We start from the raw sequence: 20,287 nt of genomic DNA, 5'->3' as shown, positions 1-20,287 counted from the left end.
TATTTCCTTTGGGGCGTTCTATTGATCCAACCCAACAAATATGAGGGTATCGATGTGTAAGGTCAAAATTGCCCACACCAGCTCAATAAACATCCAGTACAAGACTGATTATTAACAAAAGAAAGAAAAAAAAAATGTTTCCCCCCTCTTAACACTGATCAAAATGAAAGCCCAAGCCTTTTGGGGGTGCCCTTCATGAGCGATGGTCTGTTGAATGAACACAAGATCTGTCTCTAGGATGTGTCAGATTAACTTCAACTGAGAGAGGATTTTTGCTGTAAACAGTCAGAAGATTGCATGGCTTGTTCGGGCATGATCAGTCATTCAAGAGGTTTGGGAAGGAAAAGAGGCAGGAGAGCAGACAGGAAAAGAGGGAAATATGTCAAGGAAATTGAATTATGTGGACTAATTTAAAATGGCTGTATGGTTTTTACTTAACTAGGCTTAGATGGTGGCAATCGGACTGAGGCATGTTATGGAGGCTTAGACCCTAGTGGGACATGGACAAATAGCTGTAAATGTATGCTATGCCTGATGCAAGTACCACAAATGGGGGGATCCTTAGTAACCCAAGATTTGTGCTAGAGAAAAAAAAGGTTTGGACAGTGTTATTTTACAATAATTCATTAACTCCAAAGTTGTCAAACTTGTACTCCCACCCCCAAGGTTTGCTCTTATGTGACAGCCTGATTGGTTAATAATAGTTAGAACACTGCTATTCCCACAGAATCTGTCACAGAGTGTGCACACAACTGCTATGGGAACGGGGAGTGTGTTGCGGGATCCTGTCACTGTTTCCCAGGATTCATAGGCCCATACTGTTCAAGAGGTAATGATTTTGCTTTTATCCACAACTACCCTGTCTGTTTAGCACATGACATAAAAAGGTAAAAAAAAAAACTTCAGTTCACTTTATCAACTCTGACTGCAGATTTGAGGAACTCTGTAGAAAATGCTACTGCTGTTCAATTACAGAGAGGGAACAGATGTTTGTTGATGGTGCTCACAGTTAGAAAAGATCAGTTATAAAAACTGGAAAAAATGGATTTCTATAAATATTATTATTTGTTTATTATTATTATTATTATTATTATTTAGTCATTTATTTTCAGTTTTGAGTAGCATCATGCACATACTGTACAGATAGTTTTCAAATTATTAATTAACTGATAGATTTTGAAGAAACTTTGCAGATTTATTCCTCCTGGGGGAAGGAAATCCTATTAATTTTAGTCTAATTTATCATCTTCACTAATTCATTGTGTGATCATGAGGGCAAAACTGCAGACCTTTATGATCCTTTGAAAACTACTTGTTCTGTTATAGTCTTGTATAATAATGTGTGTTGAAGCTGCACCAAGATGCCAAACCTGATTAATAGTATAAATATAATTAATTGCGATTCTGCCCTCATGATAACATCAGAATTTAGTTAAATGTAATTTTGCATTTATAAAGCCTCATCTACCCCCTGTAATGCCTCAGAGTCTTTAAATTGAATCATCAGTGTTTAAGAATGACAAGAAATGTTCCTTTAGATCACTTTTTGAGTGGGAAAGAAGAAGAAATATGCCCAGAAAAGTTGTGCAGTCTATGTTGCAGTGAAAATGGATTATACATTATTGTATTTTTTTACAAGTTGGCACAGCTTAGGAGAAATTCCACTCGATTTGTAATTGCCTTAGTGTTTATACTATTTTGATTTCGTAAAATGTCCAATGGTGGCCTTTTAGATGAAAAAGTAAGGGAAATATGCTTAAGCTCACAGAAAAAAAATGTCTTGTCACTTCTTCATAACTAATGGTTATATAACTAAATCACTTCAAGGCTCATATCTGCCATCAAATTTTTTTTCTTAGCGTAAATGAACACCATTTATTGCTTTGAAAACAGCTTTGGAGTACATAGAATACTTTTACCCGAATAAATTGCTTAAGTCCAATATATTCGCAGTGTGTTAACAACTGTGAATGCCATTATATAAAAGACTCAAATATTATCTAATTTTGGCATTTCATTAAATAATGAGTTGTTAGATCCTTAGTATTAGAGCTCCAAAGATTAATCAATTGGTCATCAACTTTATTAATCGCCGGCTTCTTCAATCAGGGATTAATTGCTTCGGGACTGATTTATGGTCTAAGCTGAATGGTCAAGTCTCTAATCTCAGTTTATCAACTGTGTTTATATTGGGCTTTTGTACCGTCAAAGCACAAAAAGCATTCTTCTGGATTTGGACATTTGAGGACATTGTCTCTGACTTTGGGAGATCTTACATTTCTCAGATGTTCTCAGATTACATTTCCCTGCATCTCAACAAGTAATAATCAGCTGATTGTTTAATAAAAGCAAATAGCCGGCCAGGTAATAGACAATGGAAATAATCACCACTTGCTGCCTTTCTGGTTATTGATAATTCCAAGTCCACTTAGTCTGATGTTTCTTATGCACTTTTAATGTTTTTTCTCCTTAGCTGCTTGTCCAGTCCTGTGCAGTGGTAATGGCCAGTACACTAGGGGACGCTGTCAGTGCTACAGCGGCTGGAAGGGCACAGAGTGTGATGTGCCTGCGTCCCAATGTATTGATCCTCAATGTGGGGGCCATGGTCTCTGTGTGGCGGGTAACTGTGTGTGCAACACCGGCCACAGAGGAACCAGCTGTGAGCAAGGTAAATGCAAGAAAACCCATCTTTGCTTTGGATTTTCAGCCACTACTCTAGATGCAACATATTTCTGCGAGACGCTCATGGCTGTTCGACACAGTTCATTTGAGAAGGAATCATTATTTTCAACTCCACCAAGCGGATAATGCTTTCTAGGTTGTTATTGATATTGTGTGTATATTAACTCCCCCTGGTTTAGACCACATGAGGGTATAAACTGGAACAGATTGTTCTGGGGCCGTTAATGCAGTCACCCAACACTCCACAGTTCAAGACACCTGTTTAAATCAATCAGTCAATGGCTTCTGTTTTATCTGTTCCTTAACAAGACGCTTCTTCTGTCTTGTCAACCACTTTTTACTCCCCCTCAGTGCATTTAACGGTATTGATCCATGCGCTGTCAAAAGCAAATTCTCTATTTGCATTAACATGTTCTGGTTGCTGACTGTTCAGGCAAAATTCAATGGAGTTTACCAAAGTAGTGCATGTGACTCGTATGCTCGTATTGTGAATATCTCTGAAGCAAGAACAAAGGGAATAAGATACATGCTTGTATCCCCAAACCTTCATCACATTGGCTCCGGTCTGATGGCCGATGTCGGTCACCGATTCATCGAGGAAATACACAAACAATATATTCCAGAAAAAGACCAACATCATTATTGCAAATAATCCCTTGTTAGTGTGTTGAATATTTTGGTAAAAGCAGCCAGCTGTTATTATAAATCAGCTTTGATTTGTAAATTGTTCGTTGTAATTAATTAAATCTGTGCAGATGCTAAATGTGCTCATTTTTTTTTGATGCTTATAAAGGAGGGTAATTATATCTTCAATGTATTTGAAGGACCCTATAATATAATGCTGAGAACATAGGGTGGAAAATTACTAGCAGTCACCTCAAAACAGCGTGGTGAGTGGATGTGGCTGGCGTGAATAATTATGTCTTAATATCATAAACTGAAGCTGTCGCCGTCGTCTGTGTGTGTCCTCAGTGGACTGCGTGGACCCGAAATGCTCGGGTCATGGAACCTGTCATCACGGCGAGTGCCACTGTAACCCGGGCTGGGGGGGGATCGGCTGTGAGATTCTGAAGAGTACTTGCCCGGAACAATGTTCCAGCCACGGGACATTCAACACAGACTCGGGAGCCTGCATCTGCGAGCCCAACTGGACAGGAGCAGACTGCTCTATAGGTCAGAACACTTTTTTTTTTTTTCTTCTTTAACCCTTGTGTTGTCTTGTGGGTCAAAAGTGACCCACTACCATGTTTAGCTGGTAGTGGGTCACCTTAGCCTATTGTTTTCCAACTTGAAATTTTATGACTTTTCCTAAAGAGACCCCATAATTAGAAAAAGTGATACTTCTTTTTTCTTTATGTTTCCATGTGGGCTGTACACCACTAGGGTACAAAGATTGTCTTATGGGTCATTTTTGACCCGTAGGACAAGGGGAGTAAACACAATGTTAGGATGGCACGAGGGTTAACCTATTGTGTGTAAAAATTGAATGGAAGCAAATAATTACAATCAGAGATGAATCTGACAAATTCTTTCGTGATTTTCACAGCTGCTATAAATTGCTTTTCTAATCAAGAAAAAGTTCTTATCACAAGATTATAGTATATATCATATAAATTGCCAATTGCCATATCTGAGAAGTCAAAACTAATATTTTACCTAAGATTCTGAACATTTTTTTGGTAATCGACAGATGTATCCCTTTAGCAGTCTGAAAATAGAATATTTGCTAAGTCTAATTTAGGTTTTGATAGAATGAAGGAATGTATTAATCTTCTTAAAGTTGTGATCTGCAAGGTCTTTTATTTTATTCGAAAATTAATTAATGCCGTTAGCATAGTCGATGTGACACACTGACTAATCCGTACAGAAAGCTTTTTTTCCCTTTAATTTCCTCCTAACCTGAAAAAACAAGTGAAATTTGAGTAAACTGGAAATATAATGTGTAGTTTTGTTTTGATTTACTGTTTCCAGATTTGAATATAGCGATGGCCCTTCATATGTGCAGATAGTGTTACACTCCAGCAGATGCGAACATTCATTATCGGTCTGTGGGTTAAAGTAAATAATTTCCCTCTTAACATACAACCTTCCTATTTGTGGGTTCATTTGTTCATTTATTACAAAAATAGATTCATTTGTAATTATGCACTGTGTTGTTGCAGATTCCCAAATGTCTTTGCTTAGTTGATCAAAATCTGCATTTTTGATAGAGAATTGAGGAAGTTATACAGACCAATTTATTTTTTTCCAAGGACAGTATATCAATATTTAGGATAAGTTTTATTGTTTTTTTTTTTCCCCAGGCTTTCCATATGTCATAATCAACAGGACAAGAATCTAGAATTGGGTAGCTCAGGTGACAGCGCTCTTGAGTCATTGTTTGTTTGTTTTATTTTTTTATTTTTTAAACACCACTGGGCAGGGTGGTAGCGCAGTGGTTAGCACTTCCACCTCACAACAAGAAGGCCCCTACTTCGATTCTTACAGGGAGCCTATCTGTGTTGAATCTCCATGTTTTCACCATATTTTTGTAGGTTTCCTTTCGGGTTCTCCTGTTTGCCTCCAACTGTTGAAAATATGTACAATAGGATTAGGGGACCCTACGCTATCAGACGTGTGAATGAAATGGTTTGATGCCTCAAATTATGGCCCTGTGATCAACAGGTCCAGGGTGAACCCAGTTTCATGCCCAATGAAATGCTGAGTGCTGGATATGGGGTGTAAGAAAATGACTACGATTAATCAAATAAACACAGATTAAAAATATATACATTTATCAATTAAGATGGATGGTAGAGTAACAGTACAAGGTGTGTATTGAATTCAGTTTCAGCTAATTGAGCATAATGGTAAATCAATGAAATACAACTTCCTTACATCCATATGACAAAGAAAAGATTAACTGTTATCTCGAGACATATTCTACACGTGCGATGATGCACGATTTGTGTTTCAACACAAATCTTTGGTGCCACACGTTTCTCTTGTGAGAAAAAAACTTGAAGAAGTGTTACCAACTGTCGTATATATTTGTTCAAGACCTTTTCCAAAAAAGGCTATTTTCCTTTAGACAAGCTCGTATTTATTCCTTTTTTTTTTGAAGAGACGGTCTTTGTTTCCCATCTGCTTGCAGAAGAGCCTCTTAATTTGTCAGCAGATAAATGGATTTGGCTCCGAACACAGGTTGGTGACATGTTAGTTCAAAGGCTGGCTCCTCCCAGCTGTTATCACGGCCTGATTTATGTGCTTATTCACCCTTCATAATAATCGCTTTTATAATAAATCTCAGAGCAAATTTTTTTATTTTTTTTTATTGATCATAAACATTTAAAATCCAGACCCGCGGTTTGTTTATTTCATCTAAATATATGACTTAAATGTCTCGGTTTTAGTGTGTCTCTCTTTTCTTTCCCTTCTTAAAGAGAGACCATTTGTTATTTGGAAAAATGAGCCCCGGACAGACACCTCTCAAGATATCCTGCTTACGCTTGCAAAGAAGGCAATGAGATTGGCCCAGTGCTGTCCAAAAGTTAGCAAGTTAACCCACCTGGGTGCTCGGGGGATTCCTTCCGAATTAACGCTTCAATTAAATAAACTCCAATTAACATGCAAGTAGTAGGGATCGACTGTCTACAACCTCTATCTAGCTCAAGTCAGGGGCATGTTACTCACAGATAAACACTTTTGCACTAATGAAAAATTGATTACATAGACTCAACGTGAGCGAGGTATCCCTTCGGAATAGAAGGACTCCCTCCAGAGCTTTAGTTGATATTCTTAAGTGTCTGTTCGACTTAATCAGAACCATCTATCGTTTTTCAAATGCAGAAAACTAGTCATGGAGTGGACAGTAATAAAAGGGCCTTTCCAACTCCTGCAGTGCCTCACAGTTATTGGTGAAACAAATGAGTGGAAAACATAAATGAGTATAAGATACATAGCTAATGAGATGGATTAGATTGGACAGTCATCAAAACTATAGCGATATTTATATCTATACTCAATAATTTATGAATTCATTGTCTCCAGTATAATGCTCATTCTGCACTCACGCTTACAGGGGGACTGGAGCCTCTTCGAACGATCATTAAAGGCCGGGCACGGTTCATCTTTGAACGCCAGTGGATCACTGGGCCACATATAGACATACAACTATTCACTCTCTCATTCACTCGTCTGGGAAATTAAGGTTCTCCTAGGAACCTATTATATGTTTTTGGACAGTGGAAAGAAACTGGAGAACCCGGAGAAAACCCCACACGGACATTGGGAGACCATGGAGAATTTGCACAGAAAGTATTAGGAATCAAAACTGCTCTTTGGCAGAAGCTCCAACCACCGCTCTAGGCTACCATGCTGCAAAGAGCCACCAAAACGCAATTTATATATATGCATTTATGACTTGGTCAATTTTTAATGGCAAAATGTCAACGTGGTTATTTGTTTTTCCTGCAAAGTTTTAGTTTCCTCAAGGATTTTCAGAACTTTACATTTGAGCACACTCTTTTCCTCTATGCTCCTGTGCACTGAGATGAGGAAGAATCTTATAACCACAGAGTAGGCTGCATTATGGTAAACACAGATGTACCTGCCACCCATGCTTTTGGGTTGATGGCTTTTTCCCAGCGGTTTCTGTGTAACACAGTGAGCTATTATTTCTCAGCCTGCAGGCGTAAGGATTCTTAAAGCACTCTCAAGTTCTGTAAGGCAACCCCAAAAATGTAATAAAATAAAATGTGCACGCATCACACCTGATTAAATAATAATATCAAATTACAATTACATTGTGAAGGACAGCGATGCAAACAACCCTGGTCTTCTAGCTGAGATGATTTTTGCTGCCCGAGGAAATTATGCTTTAATGTAAAACATGTTCCATAAATTATGTGATGATAATCTCCTTGTTAAATTTCCAAAATATTATTGTGTGCTATGCTATTCTCAAAATGCCTCTGATATGCTTAATCTGGTGAAAATAAAACTATCTCAATAGATTAAATCAAGGCATGACCATAGTTTAAAATTATGACCTGCTTCCTCAGTGATGTTTGGACTGGATTTTGCATAAATCTGAAACGATTCCAATGGCTGCTGCTGAGTTTTGAAGATGTTTAAAGTGTTGCAGAGGGTCTGAAACTATGTACCTCATACTAAAGTTCAAATTTACTACTGACGTATGAAAGTTTAATCTCATAAAGCCATTAAAAAATAACATCTGTGATTTATAACATCTTAAGGAATCAAGATCAAGATTATCATGTTAGTATCTTCTCACCGGAAGATAACTGAGCATTTTATCACCCGTTATAAGAAACTCTGACCTGATAATACACAATTACATATATTTTGAGTTTTTGCATTGCAGAATAATCGGAATAATCGCTCCGCATTTGCAAAAAACAGAGAATAATATGATCTTGAAGCTTTTACATGCACATAGTAATTGGAAATGGTTCCTTCCAGGATTTCAGTTTTTCTTGAGCAATTAATGTGAGCTGTGAAACATCACTGGTACACATAATTTGCGAGAACGTTCACATTTTACCACTTTAACATTGGCTCCTCTATGGACCAATGGAAATCTTGAGAGTCAGCCTTTCATATTTATTTATAGAAATACGTCTACTTTTAAAGATGAGCTTCGATGTCATGTGGGGTTGAAAAAAAGGAGATGCACTCTGATTGAACTGTTCATTGATAGGATAATTAATAGAGCAACTGATTCTGCCGTTTAAGCTTTTTTAAGCAAATACTGCCTCTAACAATTTCTTAACCTGCATAAAGCTCAGCTATAGCTGTTCATTTGTAGTGGCGACTGTTTTACAATTCACCAACAATTCACCTTATCTATTTTATTAAAGTCACACTGTTTGTCCAAAATTCCTTTAAAACTGAAGGTCTTATTCACAAGCCAAGCTGTTTTATTGATATGACAGTAACCTTGTCTTCATAATCTGAGAGTTCAATTTGAAGTAATTGAAAGTATTATAGAAATCCATGTGCCAAGCATCCAGCACCAGCGAGCGCTGCGCTGGATTTACACTCTATTGTGGAGACTGATGCAGCTGCTCTTTAGTGGGAGGGACTTTATTATCGCCGCAACCCATAAAGTTATACCACCATATATGAAGGTTAATGAGGTGTTTTAAGTGACGATTCATCACTCTTTCTCTCACCATCTCTGAGATTTCTGGTATAATTTTGCAGCATAGGGAACGGATGGTGTGTTTTTTTTTTCCTTCCAGCTCTGATTGTTCCTGTGTTTCTAAATAGGTAGACGGACTGATAGATTTAGGTAACCATACAGAAGCATAACATCTCTGTGACTCTCTGTTCTGCATTAGAGGTGTGTATGGTGGACTGCGGCCCCCACGGCTCATGCATTGGTGGTGTGTGTCACTGCGAGGAAGGCTGGACGGGAGCAGAATGTGAGCAGAGGGACTGTCACCCACGCTGCATCGACCACGGAGTCTGCCGGGAGGGCAAGTGTGAGTGCCACCAGGGCTGGACTGGTGAACACTGTACCATTGGTGAGTGACACTTGCTGTAACACCTGCACACATTTGACAGAAGGGCGAGGCTTGGGGGGCTGCATGCGTGGGAAGTCTTAAAAGGGCAAACTTAGAGTGTAAATGCCAGTATTTTCAGAGCAAATATACTGTCTAAATACTTCAACCTTCTCACAACTAACAAGAATATATATATATATATATGTCAGATCTTCCAATCATGTTGTTTTTGTATGCTTTAAGCTGACAGATTTATTTTCAGATATCATTTTAGCACTATTCAATTCATTTTCCACTGTCTAAAATTCATTTCTGACTTTAGAATGTTGCTTGAATGTTGCGTGTCAAGCATTTCTTTTATCTCAACAGACTTACAGTGTACAATCTTTTGTTGTGCAACTTCACACCTCAACTCTTGATTTTTTTTTTTTTTTTTTTTTTTTTTTTTTTTTTTTTTTTACATCATCAATTTCGATAACCCACTTGTGAGACTGCTGAAGTAATGCTTCTGTATTAGCCAGTCAAGGGCAGACATTTAGGGAGCTGAAAAGCTGCAGGGAGGCCTCCTTGGAATATCATTTTTCTGAAATGGCAGTGCTTCACCTGGCATTAATGAGGATAATGAGTTCTGATGTGGCACTTCCTACTGACCTTTCCCCAGTCTTTCTTGACACCATAGCCTCTGTCAAAGGTCTTGCAGTTAAACCCTGACACACCGTGTCAAACAGCATTCCCCAAAGAGTCATCTCCAACCTCTCCATGATGACATGTGAAACAAAGACCTGTGAAAGAGCGGCACTTCAAAAATACTCAGCCTATTGTGCATGTAAATACAAGTTCTCTTCATCAGCCATTCTCCTCGACCACAAGGGGAGAGAAGATTGCAGCGAGGGAGTTGTTGCAAGGGTTAACATTCCTGATCTTATTAATCTTCTCCTCCCGAGGGTCAACTGTGGACCATCCATTTTCTTTCTACTTTCCCACTTTTTAAAACTCCCACTAGGAAAGTAGCCCCTTGCTTAGGATGCGGCCGGGATGAATAGACACTGTGTTACCTTTTCTTAGAGAAACGGGAGCCCCTTTGGATCCCTGAATAACTTCCATTTGCACAAAGCACCTTTTAATCACATTACATGGCCACCACTTGAATTGAGGAGCTCTTTGACTATTCTTTTGCCGCAAGAATCGAGATCCTCTTTTATATGCAAGTCTTCATCCATTGTCAGCACTTTCTCAAGTTTACAACAAAGGTGTTGTTGATTCGTCTTAGTGCACTGTTGGTTCATTGCCGTGCAGTTGTATGAATCAGACAAGTGGGGATAATAGAAAGTAAAAAGAGGTGACTAGAATTCCACATCGCAAGGCGATTGGGTTAGTATAGATGGGAGCACACTCACAGTACAATCTCACAATGAGACAGTGAATGTTATATACCGCTTACGTAGTCGACACGGAACAAAGAACACCGTGACAAAAACATGATATTTGAGGCAGCGGATTTTATTTTGCTCTCTCGTGTTTTTCAACATAGATTAGCAAATGGAGAGTGTTGAGAAGTAATATTAGAAGTTTTTGGGAATTCATGTATTTCTTATTTTGGACAAAAAAATGCAGTTTTGACCACAGAAGAATGTATTATTCCGCTTGTATAGTTCTGACTGCCTTTATGAGGTTTAGCTCTTAAGTGTAATTAATTCCGTCAAGAAACTATTATAATCGCATCTAAGTCTGTCCTTGCGTTTGCCTGTCAAACCAAATGTCCTTGTTTTATTTCTATCCTTTTTAAAATCTTTGCGTAACTCCAGCTTACGACCGTATTATCTCTTTCTATTTTGTCTTTGTGCTTGTCTGCCTTCCCATCCGTTTCTCTTCAACTCTCTCTTGGCTTACATATATAGCCCTGGATTCCAGAGTATCAGGTAAAAAAAAAAAATCTTTCCACTTTGCTCAAGAATTATGCTCTTCACTCAGGATATTTTTATTTCTGATCCACCTTCATTTTGCCTGTGACTTAAAAACCATTTTGAAGTCTGTTTGGAAAAAAAAAAAAAATCTCTGGGTGAGCTCACCAAAATCTTCTCTATCAGTAATATCACTCGTTCTCATTAGTCGGCTCAGTCACCAAGACGTTTTTTTTTAGATGTGTATACATTGAGAGATTGCCACAAGAGTCGAAGCCACCACAGGCTTCACTTTCACCACTGGCAAAAAAAAACGGTAACCTTCGGAAAACCTATCCGCAAAGTTTCTTTCCCAAATTTTTAAACCAGCTTGGCAAATACATCAGCTCTATGCCAGCATCCGTTTGTGCTCCCTGTAAGTTATAATAAGTAAATGTGTTTGTCAGTCTTAGCTCTCTGTCACCACAGAGATAAGTAATTTTCTTTTCCAAATGTTTCCCTTTCCTCGGTTGTGTAATAGGAGCAGTCAAGATAGGATATAAAGGTAAATTGAACCACTACCCCTCCAAGGGAGATTGTCACAATCAATCCTTCCCTGCTCTTTGTCTTTCCTAGCACGGCGTATATACACCTGTTTTATGTCCGAGTCAATCATAATGTTTCAGCTGTGATCCTGCTCCCCCGATATGTCCCCTCATCTCCTGTTCGTCTTTAACCAGTTTCACACAGACTCCACGGTCCCTTTACCCCCTTGTCTTAATTCCTTGTGCCTGCCAGATTAAATGCCCCAGAAACTGGTGTGGTTTAGTCATGTTTCAGCTTACTGTCTTTACCCACCACTAGAAGGAATGCGATCTGGCAGCAAGTGCTCTTTTTTCCTGTTACTTCTTTATACTTTAGATCGCCCCCTTTTTTCCCCCCAACACTTCCTCCCCATTTTTACATATTTACTCCCTTTCCCCTTTGATGTTGCTGTTACTTCACATGAGTGGTGGAAAAAAAAAATCTACAGCGGGCTTATTCAACATTTGTTTTGTTGGCCATTAGGTTGATTTAGGGTTTTTGCCGCTTGGAACGCCTGAAATTACATTCGAATGATCCAAATTGTTATGGATTGTACTAAGAGACAGCTGCAGAAGTAACAATAGGTTATTTTAACTTTGAACAAATGCTTCCAGACTGTGACATGGATTTTACTCAACAGCATCGACACGCATTCATAGTAATCATAATGGACCTAAAAAGAGTAATTAAACAGGTCAGAAGTCATTATCCATCTTTATTTCATGCAGTCTATCTGTAAACCCTTCAGAAACTCATGTGAAACGACAGTAAGTTCACACTCCCTCCTCCCACATCCGCAGTCCTGTCAGAAGTGTATCGTACCGTTCGTTCACTCAATTCTGTCCTATCATCTTTGTCCCTCCTCTGTCCCTGTCCACTCCGATTGCCCCCCGACCCCCAACCCCTTCCCTTCCCCCCCTACTTCTGAATTCCTTGTTCTGACTTGCTCGGCTGCTTGACAACCACATGATGTGTTGACAGACGGTTGCCCTGGGCTGTGCAACAACAACGGGAGGTGCGTCCTGGATCAGAACGTCTGGCACTGCATCTGCCAGTCTGGATGGAGAGGGCTAGGATGCGATGTTGCGACCGAGACGCTCTGCTCAGACGGCAAGGATAACGAGGGAGGTAGGAGCCACTAAAGCTTTGAACAAATTGTCTTGTAGCTGTTTGAAAAACTCAATAAAACGTGCATGCGTCTCTTTTTGTGTAAGACAGAATGCGGGCTTTTGATGTGGCTCCTCTGTGACTCCGCAAACAAACGACACAAATCAATCTCTCATAAAACATCACCGTAAAGTATATTGTAATGCTTCGAGCGGAAGGGATTGTTATAAATCATGATTTGAAACATATTTACCGGTGAAATGATAGAGAACAAGTTTAACCCGATGAGCAGTACATCACTGAAAGTATTCGAAATTATCGATAGACTTTTAAAGACATTTTCTGAAGTCATCCAACTGAACACAGTGATCCAAATTTTCGTAAGGCCCTGTTGTGTTCACGCCAGCAAAGCTTTTCCTTCCTGTACTCACTGTTCTCCAGATGGACTTGTTGACTGCATGGACCCAGACTGCTGCACTCAAATCTCCTGCCAGGGCCAAACCTACTGTCGTGGCATGCCCGACCCCACTGCCATCGTGGGTCAGAGACAGGGCTCGGCCACCCAACCCATGTCAAAAGCTTTTTATGACTGCATCAGTTTTCTGATCGGACCCGGTGGCATCCATGTGATACCCGGCGACAACCCATTCAACAGCAGGTAAGCGGCTTGATGATTTACTGACAGCTGTTTCGAAACTTGGATCACGGCGATGATTGGAGGATACGGCTGTGCAAGTGAAGCCACTCTAAAACAGGAAAAATCTTACGTCATAATTTTTTAACAGTGGTGTCAACAACTGAAGTATTTATGTGTGTTTTTTTGCTTTTTACCGTTAAGTTTCAAATCGTGTGTCTGTAATTTATTACTGACATAACAAGGATGGTACTGTATGTATAGTATATAAATCTGCACATACAGAAACCGTATATATCTATTGATTTTTACATATGTGTATATGTATGGCACAAATACAGTTTCTACCATCAGATTAAACTGTAAATAGTCAGTGTCAGGAAATAAAAACACAATATACCCATAAATACATTTTGTTTCCACTCACTTTTGCATCACTATCACACATTTTTGTATGCATTTGTGATTAAATACTTATATATATCTATATGTATATACAGTAAACTCTCGCTATAACGCAGTTCCCCTTATGCGGCTTCACTGTTTCATGGATTTTTTAGTGCAGTTTTTTCAATGCTTTTTTTTTTTACAGTAAAATATGTTGTGTTCTGCATCCTAATTGGCTAAAGGACAGTGGACCGGTGTCAAGAATCTCCACGCCTTTTCTCTGTACAGCTTGCCAAATTTACATTTGCACATTTTCTCCATGAAAAAACCCACAATGTTGACGAAATGTTCTGCAAAGGCAGACGATGCGCCCAGAAGGAAGAGGAAAATGTTAACTATCGCAGAAAAAGTTAAACTTCTGGACATGCTGAATGAAGGTAGAAGCTATGCGGCTGTAGGGCGACCTTACAGAATAAATGAATCTTCAGTTTGTTACATAAAGAAGGAAGAAAATAACATAAGGACAGCAGCAATAATTTTGAACAAGGATGCAAAAAGGGTTGTGACAAGACCATTGTCAGAATGGAGTCTGCTTCAGCTTTGTGGATTAATGACTGCAGGAAAAAGAACATTACACTGGATACCAGCGTTATCCGCACAAAAGCTAAGAAACTTTATGAAACCTCTGCTCACAGCGATGACGTTCATGACAAGCTGACTACTTCGCGGATTTCGCCTATTGTGGGTTATTTTTAGAACGTAGCCCCTGGAATAAACGAGGGCTTACTGTATACTATCATATATATACCATCATATAACAAATATATATCTATATATGTTGGTTAATTGGACAAAAAGATGTCCATGTACAAAGCCAGTAGTAGTAATAACACTCAGTTAGAACAACCAGATAGATCCACCTAAGGCTTAAACTGGACTCTACTGGATGAATCAGAATGGGAACCCACCCAAAGTGGCTGCCCCAAGGTCCTAGAGTCTTCATCATGATGAGATCCCCTCAGAAGGGCCTGCTACCATCCAACTGCTATCCTATGACCTGCCTAGGAAGCTCCAGTCAGGAGTGATAGCAGCTAAGATTAGTCAGCACATGGATCAATTCATAAGCAGAATAAAGAAAAGAATTGACAACAATGCCAGAGGAGTAAAACACCAGATATTGGTCAAAAGGGCAATCACCCAGGACTGCAAGAACCCCCTCAACCAGATCATTACTAGAGGTGGCTCTAGATACCTATTCCGTAGTTCAAACAGTTTGCCAAGTCCTCTACATGGATGACGTCAAGTGTGAATGAGTGTGATTTGGTTCACTGATTCGCCTCGTCAGAGTATACGGGCATGACATCGGGGCGTCAATTGGACTCGATAAGTGTTGACCATTGATTTGCAGAAGAGTGAAGATGATTGTCACTGAAGGGGATGAGCTTTCTGAAGGAAACATAGCAGATGTTTAGGACAGCTACAAGTCCCTGCTGATCCCCAGGGAAGACCCAGGCAACCATGAGGAGGCAGCACAGAGGTCAGCCAGGGCAGAATATCTTGGCGGACAAGTGGATGAAATGGAAGATGGTCTTCTTTGAGAGTCAGAAAGTGTCCAATATCTTGAAAAAAGAAATACCAGTGGCACGAGAGAAAGACAGCTTCGAATCATGTCATGTTCATGACTCAAGTCTTGAACTTGAGATCGATCACTGCTGGTATCCACCACAGTGGTCAAGGCTGCCCCCGAGACAATCCGATGGATACTAGCTGGGTGTAGGAAAGGCATACATGTAGTATCTTAACCAGGTGGCTTACATGATCTACAGGAACACTTGTAGTGAGTATCGGCTATGTATATACATCTTCTAACTAGAGGAATGTCAATCGTTTTTAGGGATATCAGTGATATCATTGTTTTTTTCTTAATTTCTCACTTTGCAGAAGAAAGAAAGGATGGCGCCCCGACATGCTTTGACAGCCTATGAAAACCTTCAAACTTGCATAAATAAAACATCCCAAATCCTTATGAGCTTATCTTATAAAGTCTCTCGTTGAGAAAAGCTGCGTTTATCCTGAAGTTTACAGATAATATGATCGGAACATCTTTTGTTTGGGTCTTCTTACGATCTTTAATTTTTTCACCAAGCAATTGTGCCAAAGTATTACTTGCATGCTTTAAAAAAACATATGGACAAAAATGTACGAAGAATGACATGGTGACTTCATGCTTTTCCAATTTGCTGATCTTGTTGAAATAATCTCACCAAAAATTAAACAAGTTTGGCTGTATATACAGTTGACCGGGTTGTAATGGCAGCTGGATAACCGCGCAACCCTGGTTAGGATAAGCAGCAGACGATGGATGGATGGATGGATGGATGGATGGATGGATGGATGGATGGATGGATGGATGGATGGATGGATGGATGGATGCTTCTTTTTTCTCAATCAGTACACCAATTGAATATACAAACCTACAGCAACACCAATTTAGTGATTGAACATCCATGTTGTTACATTGATTTTGTAACATCAACCACATGACCTTAAATCATGACCACTGCCTTTAGTTGGATGTAATAATGCAAATTCCAAGTTTTGTGTATCTGTTTATTTATTAGTTAATTTTACAAAAAAATGTTAATTATAAATTTTCACAATTATAAAGGAGAGGGGGTTGAATGGCTTGGAGGCTATTTCACTATACGAGCCAAGACGGACGAGAATATTTTGCCAAACATTTCCAAATCTGTTCAACATCAATTTTGAGACGGATGGAGGGGAAAATGTTTTCAAGCTGTGTGCATAAGGCTTTGGGAATATTTTCTCCAATAGTTTAAAATAATCCTTATGTAAATAGCATGCTTTACTGAAAATATAGAATGAGGCAATACCCCCTCTCCCGGTCAGGGTCTGAGTAATCCTTATCCTCATTGTCTTCAGCTTACTGTCTGTTTTATGTCTGGCAGAGGCATTAGCACTCTTGCTCAAAATATTCATTACTTTTTCTTTCTCAGAGAAGTAATGGTAAAAAAAAAAGCTATGATATATTGTGGAAACACTGCCGTTAAGTAAACCTAAACTAAATTTGAACAAATTCATTACTTTTTCATATTGTATTTCACCAGCAACTGTTAAATTCATTGGCCTTGTATCATAAAATGCAGCATTTACATTACATTTTCTCAACAAATATTCTGTGTCTGTCAATGCAACAAGGCTGGAGGTAGAAATTGATAGTCTAAAAAGCAACTATGATGTCAAATAGCTTTTTAAATGATTGAATTCATTTAAATGTATTTGTTTAAGAGGCAATTAATCAAGGTAGGAAAAGAATGGAACAGGTCTTAGCACTCAGTCAGGTATCAGGAAATGGCAGTGAATTTGTCACTGGAATAGCAGAGTACAAGACATGTGTTGTGGTTTGTTTCCCTCGTCATAGGCTCGCAATTGGGTTTTCAGGTGGGGTCTTTTTTGTTGTTTTTTTTTTTTCTCTCTGTCGTAGAAGAGACAGTGACATATAGGAATGCATGAATTATCTGATTCATTTCTTGGGTTTCAGCAGGCGGTATCACTTGCTGTTTGTTTGGTGTTTGGCTCTTGTATCATTCTTCAGCCTCTCAAAAGATTAATAGAGACACAGAGAAGGAGAAAAAAAAAAGGGTCTCTTAAGTGCCCCTTGTTCCCCGAGCCGGTAAATAAAGGATGGGATAGGGTCGTGCCGAGGCTGTAGTGGGAGCAAATTAGGAGAGGCTAATGCTGATGATCATCCCCAATCTGCCAATGTAATTACATAGCGATAAAAGTTGCAAAATCAGTTTTGTTTTGTTTTTTTTCTAGCATGTTCTCTCTTTTAGAACTGGTGAATAATTCAGTATGGAGTAAATATCGGTTTGTCTCTTTGTTACCTTAAAACATAAATCTGACTTTAAAATTCTCCTCTTCACACAAATGAATATCAGACTGAGAAATATGTACTAGGAACTGTTACCTAAAAGCCCTGAAGTCATATTCAACAGCCATAGAGGATATCAAAGACTTTAATCATATATGAATCTCAAAAGAGGGTGATTTATGATGCAATATGAGACTGAAAATAGAGCCAACAGGCCTGGACTGGTATTAAGTAAATCCATTTGCCATCGGCATAAATGTATATGGTTGAAGCTAAAGCAAAATGATCTCTACTGCTCCCTCTAATGCCTGGAGATGCCCTTAAGTTACAAAATATAAATACAAAAACAAACCTATACATTTATAAAATAATTCAGGTGTAAAAGTTGAATGAATTGTCTGAAAAGTCCAGACACCCTTTTTTTTTTTTCTGTTTGTCCAAATTAAAAAAAAAAGGATAGGAAAAATAACTGCGTGTTTCCGGGTTGGATTGCACGGTGATGTAATGATGAGCACCTGCACCTCACAGCCTGAAGGTTCCCGGTTCGATTCAGACAGGGAGCTTTTCTGTTTGGAGTCTGCATGCTCTCCCTGCGTCTGCAAGCATTTCTTCTGGATCCTGTGGTTTCCTCCAACCGTCCAAAAACATTATAAGATATCGGAGACTCCACATTGCCATGACATTGACATGTGAATGAGAGTGAATGGTTGTAATTCTCCATATAATGCCCTTTGATCGACTGACCACTGGCCCAGGGTGAGCCCCGCCTCACGCCCAGTACAAGCACAACTTTTGCTGGCGTGTTATCTTTCATCACAAGTGATACTTTTGTCAAAAAGAGCAGTTTTCTGTGACACAATGTTTTGTGACACAACAAAGGCGCTTTCAGTAATGCATGTTTTTGGAAAACAGCTTCTTACAACACTGTGTAGGGAAAAATTGTTATTCAGCAAGGTCAAAATGATTACTGTGAAGGTTTCACTTGTGAATCTCATTCAATTTGGGAAGATTGTACTCTTCATTTTTCTTTGTTGCCTTGCAGACTCTTAATTTTGATGACGGTAAATCATGCTACTCAGAATATTTTCATGTTTTCCTCTTTTAGCTTTGATGCAGACTGTCTTCTGTGCTGGCCTCTCAAGACTGATTGCCATAAAATGCTAAATGTAGCTTTGTTTTCTCTCTTGTTTTCACCATAATAATTCATTCCATCAAATTGAAGATCAACTATTTTGTATGCAAATATCAAATATGATGTCAAGTTTCTGCTGAGTCTTCCTCGCCCTTGATATCTTCAAAAGCTTAGTTTATGATGGGCTCTTCAAAGGCAAAATAAATACATAATCCCATCCATCCATCCATCGTCTATTGCTTATCCTGCACGGATGCTGAAGCCTATCTCAGCATTGCATGCAAAATATTGAATTATAGTAGAAAATGTCAAAATATACTTGTAAATCATACCTCTTTGCTCATTCCGCTGGCAAAGGAATTGATGTTGCAGGATTGGCACCAAAACTGCTTGTTGACACCGGCTGGCATTGTTTGTTTATTCAGCCCTTTCTGTGTTTGTTTACCCGCACAGCCTGGCATCAGTCATCCGGGGTCAGGTCCTCACGGGAGACGGGACACCACTGATCGGAGTCAACGTGTCATTTCTGCACTACCCGGAATATGGCTACACAATCACACGGCAAGATGGCATGTAAGTGTGTTTGTGTTTTCACCGGTCGCTGTTGCACGCTGAAGCACACGAGGGCCGATCTGCAATAATCAGCATCGGTTTACAAATAAAGATGAGCATTCTTTTACATGAGGCTCAGCCCTCATACTCAGCGCTTTGCCTTTGCGGTAACTGCATAGATGACTGTTCCCAGACTGGCACGGAGAAATAATAAAAAAAAAAAACTGGCAAAGAGCAAGAGTGTCATCCTGGCAGATATACAGAAGTTATTCAAAACAAATCGACACCACACACATTGTGCCCTGGAACAATACCTCATGCAAATGTCACAGTGGCGGAGGCCATTTTGAACCAGACTGTTTAAAATGCATTGAATCAGCAAGGGTAGAATCAATCTGCCTGCAGTGTAGTAAAACATCGGATTACTGTCTGACCTTCTCCTGCTATTACTTCAGATGGGTACTTAATAATGGGAGCGCAAACACATACAAGACAAATGTATGCCTCATATTTTACAGATATGGTTCACCCCAGGTAGATGCTTTATTCTGCACGTAGGTTTCGGCAATTCAGACCTTCATTCAAATTCAGCACATAGAAGTTTTGTTTATGTGTTGCCTGTGTGGAATAAAAGGCTTATGAGTGAGGAAAAATTGTACAGCTGTTGTTATGAAGCAAAATCCTCGAGTCCCCAGATAGCTGAGGATTAGCTGATTTCTTTAGATATTCCGCCCTGTAAGTCTTCTGACAAGGAGCGTGATAAATGGTCGTGGATAATCACACTTGGGTAGCCAACAGATCCGCTCTGTGTGTGAAGAAGGGGGGCAGCATCAAAGCTTGGCCTCTTGCAGCTGTGAGCTCCCCTCTGCCCAAAGTGGAAAGAGCTTGAGAAGGAAGCTGTTTTAGGTCAGCTGCACAGCTTGG

General features: G+C 39.4%; 1 protein-coding gene across 1 annotated transcript in view; it reads left to right on the top strand.

Annotated features, from left to right (window-relative positions):
* The window catches only part of LOC147227919 (teneurin-3), a 173,114-nt gene that overhangs the window by 114,653 nt on the left and 38,174 nt on the right, over positions 1-20,287 (top strand). Inside the window, exons 9-17 of the mRNA XM_086158011.1 lie at positions 728-829; positions 2,474-2,668; positions 3,655-3,855; positions 9,027-9,212; positions 11,090-11,110; positions 11,613-11,636; positions 12,638-12,784; positions 13,205-13,421; positions 19,265-19,384. Of these exons, the coding sequence (XP_086014137.1) occupies positions 728-829; positions 2,474-2,668; positions 3,655-3,855; positions 9,027-9,212; positions 11,090-11,110; positions 11,613-11,636; positions 12,638-12,784; positions 13,205-13,421; positions 19,265-19,384 (1,213 nt within the window). The remainder of the gene's footprint in view (positions 1-727; positions 830-2,473; positions 2,669-3,654; positions 3,856-9,026; positions 9,213-11,089; positions 11,111-11,612; positions 11,637-12,637; positions 12,785-13,204; positions 13,422-19,264; positions 19,385-20,287) is intronic.

This window comes from Fistularia commersonii, chromosome 13, assembly GCF_037954325.1.
Source record: "Fistularia commersonii isolate RoL2024-O1a breed Wild chromosome 13, RoL_Fcom_v1.0, whole genome shotgun sequence".
In the NCBI taxonomy this organism is placed as follows: Eukaryota; Metazoa; Chordata; class Actinopteri; order Syngnathiformes; family Fistulariidae; genus Fistularia; species Fistularia commersonii.
Note: the sequence above shows the minus strand (reverse complement) of the source record. Positions and strands in the feature narration are given on the sequence as shown.